Source organism: Macaca nemestrina, chromosome 7 (genome assembly GCF_043159975.1).
Source record: "Macaca nemestrina isolate mMacNem1 chromosome 7, mMacNem.hap1, whole genome shotgun sequence".
Taxonomy (NCBI): Eukaryota; Metazoa; Chordata; class Mammalia; order Primates; family Cercopithecidae; genus Macaca; species Macaca nemestrina.
The window spans coordinates 172,552,854-172,574,257 of record NC_092131.1 but is presented as its reverse complement, the minus strand read 5'-3'; the positions used below and the strand labels follow the sequence as shown (position 1 = coordinate 172,574,257).

Genomic DNA, 21,404 nt, shown 5'->3' with positions numbered 1-21,404 from the left:
TCAAGTTTGGTCCCTTGAAACCACAAATTTTGTGAAAAAAATTAAGAAAATTGAATAATTTCCTCATCAAATATGTATTGATCATCTGTTATACAGCCATGAGAACTGGTTCTGTTGAACATGTTTATTTTATCAGATCCCAATCCTAAACCAGGCATAGAATGGAAACCATGAAGATAGGATGGAATAACTTCTGAATGTTTGAAAATAGAGGACTTAAAAATAAATATCAGGTGTTTTTGTTTTGTTTTTTTGTTTTCCTGGTTTTTTTGAGACAGGGTCTCACTCTGTCACCCAGGCTGGAGTGTGGTGGTGCAATCTCACCTCATTGCAGACTTCACCTCCGGGGCTCAGGTGATCTCCCACCTCAGCCTCCCAAGTAGCTGGGACTACAGGCTCATGTCACCATGCCAAGTTAATTTTTTATATTTTTTGTAGAGACACGGTTTCACCATGTTGCCCAGGCTGGTCTAGAATTCCTGTGCTTAAGCGATCCTCCCACCACAGCCTCCCAAAGTGCTAGGATTACAGGCATGAGCCACCACGCCTGGCTGAAAATACCAGGTTTTTAAGTATCAGCACTACCTCTTCAGTCTTTTCTATTACTATGTTGTGCTCAGTGGTATTTTATATTTAATTAGAGCAGTGCTGTTCAATAGAACTTTCTTTGAGGATGGCAATCTTTTATGTCCCTGCTGTGTGGCACAGAGCCACTAGTGACATGTGGCTTTTGAGCACTTGACACATCTTGTGCAGCACAGGAACTGCATTTTTAAGGAACTGATACGCCACACGTGGCTACCGTATGGGCCAGGGTAGGACTGGATGATCTGTAAGGACTCTGCTTCATCAGTGTCATTTTTTAACTGACAGAAACCTTTAGTTTGTTTTTTAAAAAAGCAATGTGTTCATTTAAAAGAATTCATAAAATACAAGTAAATAAATTAACTGATTACCTAAGCATATATCCTTCTAGACTTATTTTTTCTGCATATGCATTTTGGAAAATGGAGTATCTGCCATTTTTTAAATCTGAGGTATGGTCTACCTCTAAAAATATATGATTCTAACATTCTCACTTTTGTTGGCATCTGATCAGGATATAGAAAAACAGTTAAAGGATAGAGGATGGTTGAGAGATTATATGAAGAGAAAATGTGATCGAGTGTGGCAGACTTGGGCCTACCTGAATGTCGAGAGAACGACTGTTTTCCAATAAGAAAATTCCATTCGAGGATCCTAGCAGGAAGGTCTGAAGTTCACTGCAGAAAGCAAGCTGCATAGTACTAAGCCACTAAGGGGACATGGAGCCAGGACTTCCTACTTTGGTAATATTCTCATCATGCCCCTTTGGGATCCCAGCCTTGTTGATTAGCCTCTCTGCTTTCTCTCTATATAGTTCAACCTACTTGTTTGTTCCCAGCAGTTCTTTTCCAGCCCATTTATTATACAGTTCTGTACAGCTTTTCCTCCTCTTTTCTTATACCATGCTGAAGTTCTTATTGCTACCTAGAGGTTTTCAAAATTCTTAGGGGCGGACAAGTGGCATAAACAAAGTTCTTCCCTATTATCCTTCTTATTTTTTCACCTAGACTGAAGAGGTAGACAAAATAGAAATAAAGACATTAAGGGTATGTGTTTGTAGTCCCAAAGAGCTTCTCTGGCAATTTTATGTAGTTGACGGTGACATTCTGAGTTCAGGACAGATTGGACTCCCTGGCTGACAGGAGTGAGGAGATAGGATGGTAGAGGAGAGGGTAGCGCAACTCTGGAGGAAGCTTTCCCCTCCCCTGTGCCAGTCCTGTTATCCCAGACTTCACCATAATTAAAGATGAGGGAGGCACTCAGTAAAGGGACCTAGTGGGAAGCTTGATCCAGACAGCCAAGGAGGGAGGTTCGCGCAGTTCCTTTGGCCACCCGGGGGGGTAATCGATCCATGGATGCCTTTCATATACAATTTAGACACTTATACGTGTATTTCAATGTAGTGAACTCTACCATTACTCTTAAATTAATATTCTTTTTTAGCTTCCATGGTGGCTATAGGCCAGGCAAGAGAGTTAAGAAAATATCAATAGCCAGGTATGGTGATGCAAGCCTGTAATCTCAGCACTTTGGGAGGCCAAGGCAGGAGGATTGCTTTAGTCCAGGAGTTCAAGACCAGCCTGGGCAAAATAGTTAGACCCTGTCTCCATTTTTTAAAAAAGCCTTGGGGCAGACAGGAGTACGGAGGTTTGGATGCTAATAGAACAGCAGTGGCTTACTGCTTGGAGTTCTCTTGTTTCATGTCCTATGACCATAGGCTTTGCATCACAGCAATTTTTCCATGACTCCATACTTTTCACTTCTTGAGTGTTTTTTCCTTTGTTCCTCGTCTCTGTAAAAAGCGATCAACTGGAGTTGGACTGTAATACCAAGTATGTCCAGAATATGGCACTATTTAACAAGCGTTACAGCATAAATAATTTAGTATGAGTCACTGTCATCTGAAGCTCCTTGTCTTTTCTTTCTTTCTTTTTGTCATCAATTCTGTATGTTTGAAATTCTGGGTTTAAGTTAGTTAGAATAAGGGAGGTTTGTAATTTCCCTAAAATGAGAAGCAATATGCAAAAGTTGATATCAGAAGCTATACTCTCGCTTTGCAACACCAAACAATACTGGCCCATTTGTTTTTTCAAAAATAATACTCCATAATAAATGGATGTATATACAGAAGCATAACAAAAATAGAAGCACATAAAAATGAAAAGTCTCATAAACCCCATTCTCACTGCTCATATAATTGCTGTTATAAATTTGTTTAAATGTTGAATAAAAATGGTGTCATAGGCAACACAGTGTTCTACTACTTGCTGTTTTTAATAGCATTATTCCATCTCAGTGTGTATTGGTTTACTAGGTGCTTTTAAATAGTTGTATGGTATTACATCATGTAGATGAACTTGATTAATTTAAATAGTTCCCTGTTAATGGACATGTTGGTTCTTTTTTGTGAACAACTGATATAGTGAACAATTATTTCTGTATTTATTTGAGACAGAGCCTTGCTCTGTTGCCCAGGCTGGAGTGCAGTGGCATGATCTTGGCTCACTGCCAGCTCTGCCTCCAGGTTTCATGACATTCTCCTGCCTCAGCCTCCCAAGTAGCTGGGACTACAGGCGTCTGCCACCACGCCTGGCTAATTTTTTGTATTTTTAGTAGAGATGGGGTTTCATTCACCGTGTTAGCCAGGATGGCCTCGATCTCCTGACTCCATCATCCGCCTGCCTCGGCCTCCCAAAGTGCTGGGATTACAGGTGTGAGCCACTGCGCCTGACCCAAAAGCTTTGCCTTTTTACAGATATTAGACATGTTTCTTGTTTAAGAAAAAATATCTTAAGAATAACATAGAAGAAGAGAAACATTTTTCCAAAATAGAGAAATCATTGTGATTATTTTATCTTTTTGGAATGTTGGATAATATAGTCTGCTTCATTAATCATCAAGCATGCTATGGATTTTCCATTTTTATAGGCTTTGTATCTCAATTAAGGTAATACTGGGATTTTTGTACTGTATTTGAAGATGAAAAATATAGGCCAAAATCACAGATCTTGCATAGAAACTGGGTAATGAAGACAGATCTGGAAGTAAACATAGACACACACACGGACACACATATATATAAAGTACACACACATATATATAAAGTACACACACATATATTTTTAAAAGTTTTAAAGCTTTTAAAGCCCCTCCGTTCTCCTAGAGTGGACAACCTCTCCCCTCTCTTAGAGTGGGTGGGGACAGCAGTTGCATGGGCAGCTTTCCTTGTGAGCCATGAGTCCCTCTGGACAAACTGCTGTCTAGCCACGCCCCCATTCCCTTTCATCTTTCTAATTGACCAATGGGCTTGGAGCATTAAGGCCACGCCCCTATTTGGCATTCTACTGCAGCCCTGGTTAGGCCTCCTCTGGCTCAGTCACACAGCTGCCTGGTAGGTGACTGGAGGTGTTGATCAGTGCTTGCTAGGATTTTGCTGATGTGGCCCCAACCCCGCCTCCCTCCCCACTCTGCAATGGCAGAAGAAACTCGACAGAGCATATTGGCTGAGGCCAAGAAAAAGGTAAAAACGTACCAGGTCATGGCCCCCCAACCCAGCCACAGATCCCCTCTGACAACAAGACCACTACCAGAGTCCATACCACTCCTGAGGCACACTGGACTGGGCCCACTAACCCTAGTGCCTCTGGGCTACCCCCATCAAAGTTTTGTCAGTCAGCCTCACCCCTTCAGCAAGCAGCCCAGTCCCTGCCCTTGCCAATCACCCCAGGGTGACTTTGGGTGGGTGACTCCTGGGGCTTCCTGCTGCATTACTGGGCCCTCATCTCCTGCTGCCCCAAGCTTGACCTCCCTGGGCTCTTTGGGCTTGCATCTCTAGGGACCTTGGTCCCCAGCCCCAGGCCCTGCCCTCGTGTGTCATCCCTGGGTGACTTTGGGCTGGTGACTCCTGGGGCTCCCTGCTGCAGACTCTGCCCTCCCCTCCTGCTGCCTCAAGGTTAACCTCCCTGGGCTCTTTACACTGGCATCTCCAAGGACCTGGGTCCCAACCTTGTGTTTCCCTCCCCCATCATGGAGTGGTAACTCGGACATTGCGCTGATGTGATCCCTCCCCCTCATCAGGAGGAGTGGAATGTAGTGATGTCACAGTCTGTCTAGGAACTGTCATTACTGGAAGACTGGCCTTTGATCTTATGACCCGGTCCCCTAAGCATTCTCACCCATTTCTGGTTCCTCTGGTCACAGCACAAATTTGCAGCTGGAAGGGGAATGGAGACTGTGGGACCTAGGAGCAAGAGGTTTCAGGCTGTCTCACTCCCTTAACATCGACAATGACAGGGGGGAAAGCCTACACTTCCCCTGTGAGCGCAAAACGTTGACCATACCTCCATGTGGCAATGGGAGGATGGGTTTGGTTTGGTTTTCTCCCAGGCTTCTACTTTCCAGAGAGAGATTTTAAGCTTTTTTTCTGTGTTCTCCACCTCATATTCTAATTCTCCATGGTTCTGGGACCAGACTGCCCTTCAGTCAGTGGTCTCTGAAGTGAGATTTGCTCATCTTCTGTGGAATAGATCTTGGGAAACGGAACTTGATAGCTTGAATCTTCCTCATATTATCTCAACCTGGTGTACCTTGAGTGCCACAGGACAAATATGGGACATCTTTCTGAAGCATCAGTTTCCCTTGATTCTCTTGAGATCAGGAGAAAAAAACATTAATGTACTTAAGGATGACAGTCACAGATTTCCAAGAGTATATCAGACTTCTCTCTGAAATGAGGCTTGGGTTGTCCTCTTTCTGATGAATTCCCAGATTTAACAGAAAGGCTGTCTTCTGCCATGAGGACACATTGATATAAAAGTTTGAGAGGTACTGGTGCACTTCTTGACACTAACAGACCTGTGAGGATGTATGACTCTAAACCACAGGGCATACGGTTCCTGCGTACTTAATGTTTACTTTTCTACCTCTGCCTCTGGTTTTTGTCCTAGGCAGCTGCTGATTCTTCTCAAAACCCCAGAGCTTGGAGTCAGAAGACTGAGTTTCAAAGTTCCAGTATCACCTTTTTCTTTCCTTTTTTTTTTCTAGCCAAGATATCAATCCCTCTCAGTCACTAAATGATTGTGACAACACCTTGTACAGTTGTTGGTGTCATTAAATCAGAGGTGTATAAGAGTATTTTGTAAAAACTGTAAAGGAGTATGTGGCTGTAGGGGCTGATGATTCCATGAGGATTACTGATCTTCTTTCCTACAGTTAAAAGAATACTGGCAGAGAAACAGCCCTGGTGGTCCAGCAGGAGCGAAGAAGAACAGGAAAACAAATGGCAGTAGCCCTGAGACAGCCACTTCTGGTGGTTCCCACTCACCTGGGGATGTGAGTCTTGGTGGCCAGGCTCCTGGGGACAGGGGGCACAAGGGGCAGTAGAGGGTAATTGTTAAGATTGTGGATAGACTGTTGGGTACTGGTTCAGAATTCTGGGTTTGAATCCTGCCTCTCCATCTGCTAGGGATATGATTTAGGGTGAGTTGCTTGAGCTCTTTGGGCCTCTCTTTGCACATCTGTGTAATAGAGGTGGTATTATTGTTTGACTTCCATTTTTGAGGTTTAAATGAGATTTGTTACTGTTTTATGTTAATCCCTAGTACTTGGCCTGCTGTAAACACCCAGGACATCCAGGATATGGTCATTGCTCTTTGAATTTCCTCATCCCCAGTCTCAAGGGGAAGCCAGGACAATGAGAACAGCCATTTGCCATCAGGAGTCACAGAAAGGGCCCCAGGGTGGGATGATGGGGAGATAAGAACCATGAGAGAAGTTGGCACAAAGGAGTTATGGGACGAAGGGTCCAAGATAGGCAGAAAAGAAAATGTTGCCCATTGATGGGGAAGAAAGGAAGTCAGAGGGCTCTGACACTGAGGGGGACAGAACATCTCCATGTGCACTCTCACCTCTTGTAGTCAGCAACAGGTATCGACGGAGAGGGCCCTACGTCATCTGCACCCCTCAAGGATCTGGAGGTAAGAGGCTCTGGGTGGAGGGGCAGTGACCCTGCAGGCCAATCCTCCAACCTCCTCCCACAGCAGGGACTGGGTGCCCCTCTGCCAGCTGAGACAGCCCACACACACCCCAGCCCTAATGATTGTTCTCTCTACCTCTCCCCCGACTCCTCCTCCACCTCGTCTTCTCTACATGCGCCTCAGAGCCCATCCCAAGAACTAGCAGCTGTCCTGGACTCGAGGTCCATCAAAATCAGTCGACTGAATAACATCATCAAATCTCTGGTAAGAGTCCAGTGGGGTCCCCTGATTCCATCTTCTGTGGAATAGATCTTGCTCATCTTCTGTGGAATAGATCTTGGGAAACTGAACTTGATAGCTTGAATCTTCCTCATATTATCTCAACCTGGTGTACCTTGAGTGCCACAGGACAAATAAAGCTGCCAATCCCGGGCTCCATTTTCCCCTTGGGGCCCTGAAGAAAGGGGCTGGGGGTCCCTGGTGCCAAGGGCAAATAGGGAGCTGGGGCTCCCAGACCTCACCTGGAGGGACCCCAGAGCACGCACCATGGCTGTTCTTTTGCTGCCCTCTTTGCCGACTGTCTCCTCTCCACACACCCCTGCTCAAGTCCTTGCTACACACGCCCTGGGGTTGTTGCCTCTCGGGGAAGTGCGAGCCTGACTGGTTGTCAGGGGCCCCGTATTTCTGCTGTGACTCAGTCCCTAATTTGCTCTTTGATTCTGGACAAGCCACCTCTCCTTTTTGGGTTTGTGTTTCCAGAGGAGGTAGTGAGTATCAAAGGTGTCTGTTAGCTCTGAGAGTCCGAGATTTAAAGGCCGCCTAGAATGGAAACCTCAGGGCCAAGGGCTGCTGTCTGTCCTTTTCCGTTAGCCTATATCTGCTGTGAAGAACCGTACCTGGCCCATTCATGCGCAGTAAATGTTTATTGAATGAACGCACTTTTCTAAATCACAAGCGGGCAGGAGGGGGGCCTTTCTCCAACTCCATCTCTAGAGGATTGTGTTCCTGTCCTCTCAAGAGATTCCACATTCAGACTTTGAGTTCTGTGGCTGTGGGCGAAAGCCGACAAAGACCCAAATCCTCTGTCCTTGGGTGCTTGAGGAGGGTTTACCAGTTCGTGTTCCCATTGGGTCTGAGAACTTTGCCTTTAAAATCCATTCCTGGCCCCTGCCTACCACTTCCTGGTCTGGAGAATAGAGTTGAGGGGCCACCCTCCATCACCTTAATTTGACTCTCCCCACAGGAACAACAGAAGAAACAAGTGGAACATCAGCTGGAAGAAGTAATGTGATTTCTTTGTTTCCTCACGACATGACTGCTGGGTTTGGGGGGCACTCAGATATAGAGGCCCCAGTCTCGTCTCGCCCACTCCCGGCCTGGGGAAGAAGGCTCACCCCTCAGATTCCACCCCATCCCCACAGGGTCCCTGATAACCGGGCCCATGGGTGGGCCTGTCCTGGGGCAGTGGTGGCTTTCTGGGGGCATGTCTCTTGCTGTGCCATCTCTGCCTCCCCCTGGTAAGAGCTCTGTCTTCCTCTTCCTATAGGAAAAGAAGGCAAACAATGAGAAACAGAAAACCGAAAGGGAGCTACAGGTGAGTGGAGGGTGTGAAGTTTTCTCCTGTCCTCCGGGGAATGTTTCTTTCCTTCTCTTCCAGCACTTGCTTGGCTTTTCTCCCAAAGGTTCAAATCCAGAGATTGAATAGACAGATAAAGAAACTAAATACAGACATGAATCACACGAAACGTTCTCTCAGATACTTTGAAGGTGGGAATCTGGGCGCCCTGTCACCCTTCAACCTGGCACTTTGAAAGGTCTTTAGGGAGAGTCCTTTGGGCCCCATCTCAACTCTCATTACAGAAGAGTCCAAGGATCTGGCCGGCCGCCTGCAACAAACACTGCAGTGTATAGAAGAGTTAGAGCAGGCTCTGTCTGCTGTCCCCGCCACACAGGAGGAGAAGGAGATCAGTGTGAGTTCAACCACCTGCCCTGTCCCCTGGGAGCCCAGCTTTGCAGATGGAGGAGTGAGCCTAAAAGTCCCTTCTGCAGGATGGAGTGTCCTGCCCAGAAGGCGGCATGGCCATGTCTCACTGCTTTTGTGTCTGGTTGTTAGAGGCAGCCTGGGGCTGAGTCAGCTGCTGTGGGTGAGTTGGGGGGTGTGGCGGGGAGCACTGGACATACAGCGTGGAGGCCAAGTGCCTGCCCTGCCCTTACCTGGCTGTGGTCTTGGCCAAGTCCTAGGTGGGGTATTGGGTACTTGTACTGTGAAGGTACAGAAGAGTACCTTTAGTATGATACCATTTCTGTAGAGAGAGGAAACGTGTGTGTGTGTGTATGTGTGTGTGTGTACATATTATGATAATATACAGAAAACATGTCTGCAAGGGTTCATAAAAAAAACTCAGGAGAGAGCCACAGGGCGGCTGGGAGATACTTCCCTTCTGTACCTTCTGAGTTTTGGACTATACGAATGTGTCATCCTTTCAAAAAGTAAACAAAAGATTAATTGTCCCCTTCCTATCTGTGCCCCCAACCCCAGCAAGAAAAATGGGCTTAGAGAATCGGATAGACCTGGGTGTTCAAATCCCAGCTCTGCCTAAGTGATCTTCGGCAAGCGCTTAACCTCAAATACTTCATGATTTTTCATCTACACAATAGAGGGAATTGTAGTAACTGTCTCCTGTGGTGGTTGTGAGGATTAAATGGGATTGCTAGCATGGTGCCTGGTGAAGCACTCCATAAAGGTTCAGACAGTGGTAGTAATAACAGTAATAACAATAGCAATATTATCTGCTCTCTCTGGGCCTCTGTTAGCCAGCTGTAAATTCGATCTCTTTCCCTCTCCCTTCCAACTTTACTGAGTTCTTTTGAAAACCAGACCATGGGCTTGGAAATGCCTTGATCTTTACTGACCGAGTTGTATATTGAGCCTAGCCCTAGCCCTTTTAAGGGGCACTGTGTGGAATGGCCCGGGCTCCCCAGATGGAAACTTCTCACTGTTCACCATCCAGTTCTCAAGCCGCAGTCAAGCACTTATTGAGTGGCAGTTAGAGCAGTCCATACAGGAGAAGGCACGGCTGAAAGCACAGCTGACACAGGTGGGGTTTTGCAGAGGGAGGGATGTGAAAGGAAAATGATCCCAAGTGGCCAGGAGCAGGTGAGGACCAGTGACAGCCCTTCCTAACTTCTGTGCCCATTCTTGCAGATGAAGGATTCACTTAAACAAGCCCATCTAGAGAGAGATGAATATGCTCAACATCTAAAAGGAGAGAGGGCCCAGTGGCAGCAGAGGATGAGAAAAATGTGGCAGGAGGTGAGGTCTGACCGTTCAGCACCCCCATCTTAGATAGGTCACTGGATCTTTCTGGGCATCTGTAACATGGGAATATACAGCCAGATGTGGTCATGGGTCTGGGCTTTGTGGAGGTGGGGGCAGAGAGGGAGATGGCAGCCTGTCCAGCCACCAGCCCCTCTCTCCAGGGCGCTTTTCCCCTGTGCTTTGGGCAGGTTTGCACCTTGAAGAAAGAGAAGAAGGATGATACACGTCGGGTGGAGGAGCTGAAGAGGAGCTTGTCCAAACTCAAAAACCAGATGGGTAAGATGGGGCTGGTGTTACCTGGGAGCAGGCCTGGCATCAGAGGGCTGTGGAGGGGCTTAGAATGCTCCAGGGAGGTGGGTGGATGGAAGGGCTTTGAGGCAGAAGGAAAGAGGTCTGTGCCAAGAAACAGCAAGTCTTGTTATCTCCATGAGCCTGAGTGTCCCCATCAGCAAAGAGGGCCCGTTGTCAGCCACCCACAGTGCTCTCCATCTGAAAGTGGTTTGGAAGATTGGCTGCCATCCGGGTGCGAGGAATCATTAGCAGTGAGGCCAAGTTTGGGGAGCCTGAGAGGAGCTGTGCACCAAGAGGAGGGTTTTTTTGTTGTTGTTGTTTGTTTTTTTTTGTTTTTGTTTTTGAGAATCCAGAGGCCCTTATTGTCTGCTTCCTTTCTCAGCTAAACCCCAGCCCCCGGAGCCCCCAGCAGTGCCCGCTGAGGAGGAGCTGCAGCACCTGAGGAAGGAACTAGAGAGGGTGTCAGCAGAGCTCCAGGCCCACGTGGAAAACCATCAACACGTAAGTCTCCTGAACCAGGCACTAAAGGAGAGGCTTCAGGAGCAGGAGGAGAAGCTTCGGAAGCAGGAGGAGAGGCTTCGAGAGCAGGATGAGAAGCTTCAGCAGCTGGCCGAGCCACAGAGCGGCGTCGAGGAGCTGCTGCGTTGCCCCAACTGGGGAGCCTGCCCTCCTCCCTAGCCCTCCAGGCCTTTGTTTCCCCACCTGTAAAATGGGGCAGTGTAGCCCTCAAGTGAAATGTTACTTCTAAAGGCACCTGTGAGCCAGAGCCCTTCTCTGGTGGCTGTGGGACAGAGGGGATGATTTTTCTAACCTGCCTCCACCCTTCCCCGTGCCATGGGAGGCAGACACCGAGTTCTGGGGTCTCCAGCTGCAGTGGGTGGCTGCTGATTCCTTCTCTCTGTCCAGAACAATGAGAACAAGAGTGCACTGCAGTTGGAGCAGCAAGTGGAGGAGCTACAGGAGACGCTGGGCGAGGTGAAGGAGACGGTAACCTCCACCCCATCCAAGAAGGGCTGGGAGGCGGGCACCAGCCTCTGGGAAGGGGTGTGCCAGGCCGAGGCAGCTGCAGCCTGGGGGCAGGTTACCCCAGCACCCTCCAGGGCAGTCTTGTGACTATTTCTTCCTTCCTGCCTTCTGACTTTTAGAGGTGGGTAGCCCTGGGCTCCTCCCAGGTCTGGAAATCGTCATCCCAGCTAGAGGCATGGAGCCCCCAGTCATAGGTGAAGAGACCGTGGTATAAGAGGCTCCTTATGCCAGGCACGGTGGCTCACGCCTATAATCTCAGCACTTTGGGAGGCTGAGGCAGGAGAATCACTTGAGGTCGGGAGTTTGAGATCAGCCTGGCCAACATGGTAACATCTCTACTAAAATTACAAAAACAAACAAACAAAACGGGCATGGTGGTGCATGCCTGTAATCCCACCTACTCAGGAGGCTGAGGCATGAGAATCTCTTGAGCCCAGGTGGTGGAGGTTGCAGTGAGCTGAGATTGCACCACTGCACTCTAGCCTAGGCCACAGAGTGACACTCTGTCTCAAAACAAAACAAAAAGGCTCCTTATGTTACAACTGGATTCCAGCCTTGATTCCACTGGTCACCATTCAAGTACTTTGCATCTCTAAGTTTCTGTTTCTTTAACTTTAAAAGAAAGTTAGCATTTTCCTTACAGAGGTGCTGATGATTAAATGAGATAATACACGGAAAGCACTAGGCCTGTAGCACACTTAGCAGATGGTGGCTGGCTCTCACTGCTTTTCCACCAGTCTATGGCCTACAGTTTAAATGGTGAGAAGAGGGTATGAGATTTGAGCCTGGGAAAGGAGGCATGGGGTTCTAGGAAAGGGAGGCAGTCACTTAGGCCTGGAGTAAGGGGCGAGGGTCCTGGGCAGGTGACAGAGCCCCACAGTGCCCTGGAGACCCTATTAATGGGCCCAGAATCTGGAAGCCAGCCGCCACGTGCCGTCACACCCACGGTCTTCTTGCAGGTAGAGCTGAAGAGCCAAGAGGCTCAGAGTCTGCAGCAGCAGCCAGACCATTACCTGGTCACCTGCAGCAGTCCGTGGCCACCTATCAGCAACAGGTGGCCGCCTATCAGCAGCTGACCTCTGAGAAGGAGGCGCTGCACAGGCAGTTACTGCAGCAGACCCAGCTAATGAACCAGCTGCAGCAGCAGAAAGCTTGGGGCAAAGCGGTGGCCGAGATGGCCCGCCAAAAGTTGCAGGAGACCCAGGGGAGGGAGCTGCTGAGGATGGGGCTATGAGGGGGACGACCTGGCAAACTCCATGCCTTCTCACTCTTTCCTGGCCCCTTAGGAGCGCCTGGAAGCTTCCAGCCAGCAGAGCCAGCAGCTGAATGCCCCGTTGAACCTCACGGCTCTCCCTGGGGCAGGTACCGGAGACCACTCAGAGGAAGAGGAGAGAGCCCCAGGAGGAAGGGGGGACTGTTAGCAGCATAGGATTGAGGAGTTGGAAGAGACCTTTAGAACAGCTGGTCATTATGCTGACCGGGTGCCTGCACTAAGTTCGGCACCAATATGGTGACCTCCTGGGAGTGGGGGGGCCACCAAGTTGCCTAAGGCTGAACTGGCCCAGGTCAGAAACGGAGCAGGTCAGAACTCCCAAACCGACCAGTAGTGGGACTGTGCCTGGGCGGTATAGCAAGATCTTGGTTCTTAAAAGTAAAAATAAAGAACAGCAGCTCATTCTTCTCTGGGGAGGGGCTGGCTCAGGGTTACACAGTGAGGGTGGAGGCAGAGGTGGGCCCACAGTACCTGCCTTGTTGGGTTGTCTGAGGAGCCCTCTGGCCACTCCCCACAGGAGATGGAGGACAACATCTGGACAGTGAGGAGGAGGAGGGACCTCGGCCCATGCCGAGCGTCCCAGAGGACCAGGAGAGCTGGGAGGCCATGGTGAGCCTGACTCCCCCTGCACCCATTTTGCCACCTTCCTCTGTGGTCCCTGCAAGACCCCTTTATGCTCTTACTTTCCCTGCCTTCTGATTTCTCTGCGCCCTCATCCCTTCCGGGAGCCAGTGGTCAGACCCCATTTCCCCTGTGACCAAAAGGTGCACACTCTGGGGCCCCAAGGGAAGGGGCTGCGCTCCACCCCTCTGCCCTGTTTCTTCTGTGTATGCCCCTACAAGAATGCTCACGTCTTGCCCTCAGGTGGCATGTTTCAAATCCGCTGGAGCCAGTGCCAAGGAGGAGCAGGCAGGGTTACGAGAGCGGGTGACAGAGCAGAGGGTGTGCTGCCAGCACCTGGCTTACCTGGTGGCCTCGGCCCAGAAGGAGCCAGAGGCAGCGGTCCCAGCCCCAGGGACTGGGGGCGAGTCTGTGAGTGGGGAGACCCACCGGGCCCTGCAGGAAGTCGTGGAGAAGCTGGCCCATGCCAGGACTCACCTCCAGCTTCTCCATGACTTATTTGAAAATGCCACCTGAGAGCAGGTCGCTGCCGAGATGTGACCCCATTATTTTGGCTCCAGAGCGGCTTTATGGACCACCGGGAGGAGATGGCGGACCTGAGTGAGCTGGTGGAGAAACCCGAACTTCCCTTCATCGAATACTGGGGAGAGAGATGCCATCAGTGAGTGGGAGGCCAGGGCAGGGCAGGGGGAGCTGCAGGGCCTTCGGAGGGGCCCCAGCGTCTGAGCCCTGTCCTCCCGCAGGAATGTTCATCAGCTTCTAACAGAGGCAGGGGGCAGTGCCGAGGATGCAGCAATGGGAGGAGGACATCATCAGGCTGGTCCAGCACAGGGAGGAGATGAAGGTAGGGTGTGCAACATCTCTGCAGGGGTGGGGGTGGGCGTGAGGGTGGGCGCCGGCAGCAGCGTGACAGCTGAGCACCCCTCCCTCCAGGTGGAGCTGCAGGAGATGCTATTATGGCTTGTGCGGACCACAACAACGAGCACAGCAAACTCCTGACCTCTTCCCAGAACCCTGCTCATGAGCCCCGTCCAGGAGCCCCAGCCCCCCCAGGAGCTTAGGGCTGCCAACCAGCATGGTGGTGAGTAGAGCCCTCAGGCGGGGCGGGCAGGCAGGAGCAGGGGGTTTGCACTGTGCTCAGATCCCCGCCTCCCTCTCTCCAAAGATCTTTGTGAGCTGAGCCTCAGCGACAGCGCCGAGACTGGGCAAGGAGAAGCCAGGGAGGGGTCTCCCCACAACAACCCCACTGCTCAGCCCATCACGCAGGAGCACCAGGAGCACCCAGGCTTGGGCAGCAACCGCTGTGTGCCGTTCTTTTGCTGGGCTTGGCTGCCAAGAAGAAGGAGATAAACATCACCATCATCAAAGAGCTGGTCAAGACATTTTTTAAAAAGAAACAAAGTTATGGGGTGAATCTCCTACACAATCCATTTACTTCATTTGAATGTTAGAGCCACTCTTGATTATTTGTGTTTCTAATTTATAGTTTAAGTTTATTTGTAAAAAGTTAAAAGAGATTGGGTCCCTGTGGCCTTCTCTGAGGTTCACTCTGGCATCCTTTAGCATTTTTCTTTTTTAATTTCATAATTATAGGTCATTAGCATGCATATCGAGTTTGCCCTTACATGGTGGGAGTTCAAACACCCAAAGACCCACTATTTGCACAAAACTATTCTTACTGTTTGGAATAGGCTGCCATGCTTTTTTAATGTTATTGCAGCATGTATGTTCATTACAGAATTCAGATAAAATTTGCTTATGTTCTGCTATTATGTTTGATTTAATCTTAATCACAGTGAGCCCTTCATTAGCTCAATATGCGGTTTGCCCTCAAGTGTGCACTGTTGATTACTTTGTAATATGCCACCGTGAGTACTGACATTAGAGTTGTTTAAAGTCTGAGAACTGGAAACAGCCTTTCCCCCATTTTCTGTGTACTGGTGATGGGAGTAATAACGTTTTGGGGAAGCTTTTTAAATCTCACAGAAGAGGACAGTGGCCTGATCCGGCAGGAATGTGCGGGATACAATGTGTTTCATTTGTTCCGGTGCCAAGAACGAGCGCTGTACTATGGCAGTTCCCTTAGGATTCGTGTGTGCTCTGGGCTCATGAAGATATTGCATCACGAGCTGCAGCAGTTGTACTCTTTATCCGTCACCTAAAAAGGGATTATTTCTGAGGAATGAAAGGCTCCCATCGTTGACTGTGGATGTGGAAAACCTTTCCTAGCTTAGAGCATTTGTATCTGTAATACATTTGAAAATCAGAGTTCATGTTACCTGTTTTAATCACATGACTACATGTCCCAGTACACAAAAGGGCGCTGGCTGGCATTCTTCTTAATGTATTTAGTAAAGATCATAAGAAATCCTTTAAGAGTTTAAATGTCCCTGGAACAGGCATACAGGCTCTAGTCAAGAATGAATTAGAGTGAAGGAAAGCTGTGTGACACCTGGCATTCCTCTGTTCACAGAGCTTCTTTGAGGCTTGAAGACTGATTTTACCATCTAGACCTCTCTGGCTAATACCTATTCTTCAACCACCTTAGTTACTCTGACATAGGAATTTACTTGTTTTCCTTGAATGGAAAACACTTTAAAAAATAATAACAAACATTATTATAAATTAATATATGTGAGAGTACTTAGTTGAAACAAGGAGTTTTAGTAGACAGTATTATACTGTCTTTGAAAATCAAGGAGAACTTTATGCAACTTTACAAACTTCAGTGCAATCTACTGTTTGTGAATGTCAGTGTATTACGAGGTAACGTGTCTATACAATCACAGGTATATTTCTTCGCAAATTTCTTTACGAAGAGTGAAATATGTTTTTGTACCTCTCAGTTTCAGTTAGGGACATATTTTGTGCAGTATTTATGTGATTGTGCCTATGCATGAGGAATGAATGAATTTCAGTCACACATTCCCTAAATCATAACTTGATGATGCTTGGGAAAGACTCAACAGTTAAAACTTCATGAGGTTCTAATGTCTGTGTCCAAAACACATCACAGTATTAGGATGTGGGGAGATATGTACGTGTGCTCCCTGGGGTGGGGATTTCTAGTTACCAGACCATCTCCATTTTTAGCATCTGGCATCCTTATGACACTTTTATAAATATGATATTCTAACAGGAGAGCAAAATACGATTTTACCGATGGAATAACAGATTTGCCTGCATTCACTGAAAGAGCGCAAATATTGGGTCGTTGTGACTTCAATGGAGTCTAATGTATCAATGTATTAGATAAGCCCAGTTTCAGAATGATAAAGTAAAAAATGTTAGACCAAATAATGTGGCTAATTAGCAGTGGTCCGATTTCTAGCCCGTGGGTAAGTCCTGTTCTTGCCTTTTATTTTCTGAACTTGCCACTTTTGCATTCTTTGAGTTCAGTTTAAAGACAGTTACTTTAAGTCCATTGTAAAACCTCGGGCTAGAAATCGGACCACTGTTAATTAGCCATATTATTTGGTCTAATGTTTTTTCTTTATCATTCTGAAACTGGGTTTATCTAATACATGGATAAATTATTTCAAAGGTACTTTTATCGTTGAAATAACTTCACTTTTACCCTGATAAACATCAGTGACTGGGCATGACCTTCAGATAGTGTTTAGCATCTGTGACCAATCTGACCATACTGTGTTCATCAGGTGCCGATGGGTTAAATCACACGCTGGCATATTTCAGCTGAATGTCCATCTGGAAAATAAATTTACTGTGTTAACTGAAATTCCACTCTTTGTGTAGGTATTTGTCATATATTTAAGAAACAGCTAAAAAGAATGGAAATCGTAGGACAATAACTTAAGTCTTTCTTCAAAGTGCACGCAGTCTTTTGCGATACCTCATTCAGCCAAGTATTTGTGCTCTTCCTCATTCAGTGTAAGGCAGCTTTCGATTTGCTTAGAGGGCAACATTGGAAGGTTAGAGTTCATCAGAAACATAGAATTTTAAAATGTGAGTTCAACTGAATAAATTTGAATTTCTGTAGGAAGAATCAAAACACCTATTTAAAGATTGCAATATATAATAATCATTTTAAAAGTATTTGATTAAACCTGATAGGTTTTCCAGAAATGAAAAAAAAAAAATGAGCTCTAAAACCAAAGCTGACTTTTAGGAATTTGAAAATGTGAATCAGCCCTATCCATAATATAGTTAGTCTAAAATCTTATCTTAAAGAGTCATTTTTAAAACAATATAACTTAAAAAATGTAACTGCTGTCTTAATGTTCTGAAATAAGTTAAAACATTTTAAAATATGAACACTGTAGTTTAAAAGAAACAAATGGTGGGAAGAAAAAGCAAAGAAAGAAATGCCAATTCCAGCCCAAAGCTTTATTTGTCAAGTTTTCTTAGAATGAATTTTACCAATTTATGAATTCTTGTAAACAGAATGTATAATAGAAATACTGAAAGACCTTTGCCTAAAGTGGCATTATTGACTGCTGGTGTGATGCTACTGTAATGTAATAAATGATTTAATTGTTGCAAAGTGCTGTTTTTTTCCTTAAAATTTTATTTTGCGTGTCTTGAAAACTATAATATTAAAGGTATTGATACTGTGCAAATGCTAGGCATGCTTGGCATGAGATAATGTTTCATTTTTATAAAATTGTAATATAACTATGCAGGTGTTTATTAAAAGAACACAAAATGTTATGGGATTAAAGTTATGGGGTGAAAAAGTTATGGGATAAAAAAGTAAAAAAGTTGTGGCAAAAAAGGAGAAAAAAGTTCTATGGGAAGTTACTAAAAAAAACTTACGAAAAAGAAGTTATGGGATTTTAAAGTCATGGGACAAAAATGAAAATTAAAAGCAGGCCCCTGACAGCAAGCCCTGGAGAAGCTGGGCTGGAGTCTCCACCGCCACCATGTCCCTGCCACCCCTTCCCAGTCACCCCTTTACAATTAGGGTAGCAAGACAAGACCTCTGTCTAATGCGGAAAGACAGACCCTTTGCCACCTTGACCAGGGCTGAGTCCTTAAATTTCTGGATGATGATGATTGTTATTTAAGAGCCAGAGGCTGGTGGAGTTGGTTTGTTTGGAGGAGGCCTGATGGCCTCCTTTCTCTCACCATAGCAACTTTTCCCTCAGGGAGGCTCCCAGCTTCTTATTCAGAGAGGTAGCTGAGGCAGGACAGTGGGGCTAACTGTGGACCAGGCAAGGGCACGGGCTGCTGGGGTGACCCCCCTTCCCTGGTGTACTTATTCTGTCTGTGTAACCTTTTGTATATCCCAGCGGGTAGGGCCGCCCCTGTATGGGACCTAGTGGAGGTTGGAACTGACACATGGGGAGGAGGTTCTAATGATTATTTGTGGCTGGGAAACTTATTTATTGCTAGCATAGGACAGAGGAAGGAGGCGGGGATGGGGTCGTGGCTCCCTGGTGATGCGACTCCTGTTTATTTTGCTTTTTATTTTGGAATAAACCGATTTAGCCATACTCCTTGGTCTGGTGTGCTCCCATTTCCCTCACTGGGTCCTGGAGTTGGTGCCACCAAACGAGGAGCCCCATAGTGTCTTGGGCATGTCCAGCTAGGCTGTTGGGGACCTTCCAGGCTTGTTACCTGTATGCTGCCTGGTGGCGCCTGGGGGATTCCCCGGGGACTGCCATGGCGCCTACTGGGCGCAGTCCGGCCCTGACAGCCAACAGGCTCAGAAGCCTGATCTAGCAGTGGCCGGGAAGACAGGTACCAGCACCTAAGGGCACTGACTTCCACCCAGCCCAGGCGTCTTCCATTCCGTCCCCATGCCTCCCTCTCCTGTCTGCACCTGGTGGCCTCTTCTGTCTGTCCCTCCAGAGCGCCAGCTGCCCCACAGGCTCCCTCCAGGCTGCGTTCATGGCCCTGCCCCCTGGTGGCCAGAGCCGGCTTCACAGGATAAGAGCCAGGGAAGCTCCAGGGGCTTTCCAGGAAAAGTGAACCTTGGAAAGGGTATGGCCTTTTCACCGCTCCCGACAGCACCCTAGAAATGGCTTGGCCTTTCCCCTCCCCTGAGCTCCACAGAGAACACAGCCAGCAGAGGACACATTTCCCCGCCATCCAGAAATGGGTGTGATTCTCAGCCGAGGGACAGCAGGACTGGTAGAGACTGTCAGGCCACACCGCTGCCTGCACAGCACTCCCATGCTTGGTGGGGGCGGGAGGGATGGCGGGGGCTGTCCGCAGGCCAAGCAGGACAGGGAGGCTCACTGGAGGTGCTGCACTTTGGAGGGGCAATGTCAGGGGACAGCTTTCTCTTGTTGGGCCACAAGACTCCAGACGGACAGCACGGTGACTGATTCCCAGTGCTAGAGGTGAGTCGGTTGGCCACGTGTTGGGGTGTGTGTGTGTGTGTTTGTGTATATATATATGTGTATATATGTATGCGTGTATATGTATGTGTACATATGTATGTGTATATATGTATGCGTGTATATGTATGTGTACATATGTATGTGTATATATGTATGTGTGTATATGTATGTGTATATATGTATGTGTATATGTATGTGTATATATGTATGTGTATATATGTATGTGTATATATGTATGTGTATACGTATGTGTATGTGTGTGTATATATGTGTGTGTATATATGTGTGTGTATATATGTGTGTGTATATATGTATGTGTGTATATGTATGTGTGTATAAGTATGTGTGTATATGTATGTGTATATATGTATGTGTATATATGTACATACATGTATTTATAGATATTTATAGAACAGGGCAGGGGCATACCACAGAGGGGGGGCACACGTTTTCAGCCACAGTCACACCTGGAGGTGTCAGCTCACCACTACAGCAGACCAAGTCACAGATGAAGGGGGCTGGCTTTGGGGCTGGGGGAGCCACTGTCAAATCACAGAACAGCCACCAAGGCAGGCCTGGAAATGGAGGTCTCTGAGAAGAGGACGGATCTGTTTAGAGGTCAAAGGGGGGCCTGGGGCTCTCAGCACCGGATGGACTTGCCAGACCCAATCGGCTGGCAGTTGGAGAGAAAGCAGAGAGAAAACAGGAGAGAGAAAAGTGAGCAGAGAGCTGGTGAGGCAAGTGCAGAGCACAGGTGTGCCACCGCAGCTGTGGGAGGGCCCGGGAGGGGAGGGCACAGGTGTGGGTGTGGCAAGCTTCCTGGAAAAGAGGGGCTGGAAGGTAAAGGGGAGGATGATCAAGGGAGGACCTGGAGCTTTACAGGTGGTGCCTGGGGGCTGCGGCGGCCCTCCCTACCCCACACACGCTGGCCTCGTCCACGGCACCCAGGCAGTGCACCCACCGGTCAGACCAGTGCTCGGCCCCCTCGGGCTTCCCTCTTCTCTGGTCACCCTATCTTCCAACCCCTGGTCCGGGGCCACCTCTCACCTTGGGGAGCCCAATGCAACAGCCACCAGGTCTGACAGAGAAGGAACACTGCTTGAACCAGGATGATGAAGCTAAAAGTGATGGAAGGCTGGAGTGATCGCTGGAGCCCCCTCTGGGCAGTCAGAAAGCCCAGCACCCTCTGAAGGGACCCTGTGAGAGGCAGAGAGGGCAGGCAGCTGGATGCCACTGGCTGTAGAATTGTAAGTCTAATAGCGGAGCCTCAGCTTGTTGGGGGTTGCAGGTCACATAGATGAGGCTGGGCCCTTCCTGCTGGGAGAGTCCATGGCAGGGGAGGTGGGTGGGCTTGCTGGGAGGAGCTCAGCCGGGACACCAGGCACTGTGGTCCCCTTGGCTGAATAGCAGAGGTGACCTCTTGGAGCAACAGGCCAAGGTGTGTGAGCCTGCTGGCCAGCGATAGTGCTTCAGCGGGGACCAGGGACCCTGCCTTCCGTCACAGGCTGGCAGCTATGATGGGACCTGGGAGGGAGGGAAGGGGCTGTGTGTCCCTGCCTGGCCTGTGAGGTGTGTTGTGGGTTGACCATGTGTATGGGACTCTCGAGGTTTTATCCTAGATCACCACTGGATTGCCGACAGATAGAGGAGGTGGGACCCTGACTCTCACCCCTGCTCTGCAGTGGATTTGGCTCTCAGCACTCCCAGGCTGGGAGGCGGATACTCTGCCCTGGCAGCATGACTCAGACTGCACAACAGGTACAGCGTGCCCAGGATGACATTTCTAGGCCTCTGGTGGCCTCAGAGTACAGCCCCACACACAACCCCCTCCCAGCTCTCAGCCCTGACACCATAAACCACGAGCTCTCTGACAGTTCCAGAGAGCACCACGTCTGCCAGCTTGGGTCTGGAGCCTGTTCCAAGAGCCCCCAGGCTCAGCCATTGGGGATGGGGGGCTTTGGGGCCATTGGTGCCAGCCCTGGTACCTGCGTCTGGCAAGGATGCTC

General features: G+C 48.3%; 1 protein-coding gene and 1 long non-coding RNA gene across 2 annotated transcripts in view; both read left to right on the top strand.

Moving 5' to 3' along the window:
• Positions 1 to 1,531, top strand: part of LOC139355497 (uncharacterized) — a 35,416-nt gene extending 33,885 nt beyond the window's left edge. The window contains exon 4 of the long non-coding RNA XR_011606237.1: positions 1,100 to 1,531. This is a non-coding gene — a long non-coding RNA (uncharacterized lncRNA). The remainder of the gene's footprint in view (positions 1 to 1,099) is intronic.
• A 2,431-nt stretch (positions 1,532 to 3,962) lies between these two features.
• Positions 3,963 to 16,318, top strand: LOC105497534 (putative golgin subfamily A member 8G). The gene is given in 20 exon segments (XM_071067249.1): positions 3,963 to 4,105; positions 5,797 to 5,916; positions 6,501 to 6,560; positions 6,744 to 6,824; positions 7,804 to 7,842; positions 8,107 to 8,154; positions 8,243 to 8,327; positions 8,421 to 8,530; positions 9,572 to 9,658; positions 9,766 to 9,873; positions 10,068 to 10,155; positions 10,553 to 10,671; positions 11,077 to 11,145; positions 12,483 to 12,558; positions 12,987 to 13,078; positions 13,651 to 13,751; positions 13,834 to 13,934; positions 14,024 to 14,136; positions 14,138 to 14,171; positions 14,256 to 16,318. Coding segments are annotated over 20 exon segments (1,800 nt in total). The 5' UTR covers positions 3,963 to 4,021; the 3' UTR covers positions 14,441 to 16,318.
• The last annotated feature ends 5,086 nt before the right edge of the window (positions 16,319 to 21,404 follow it).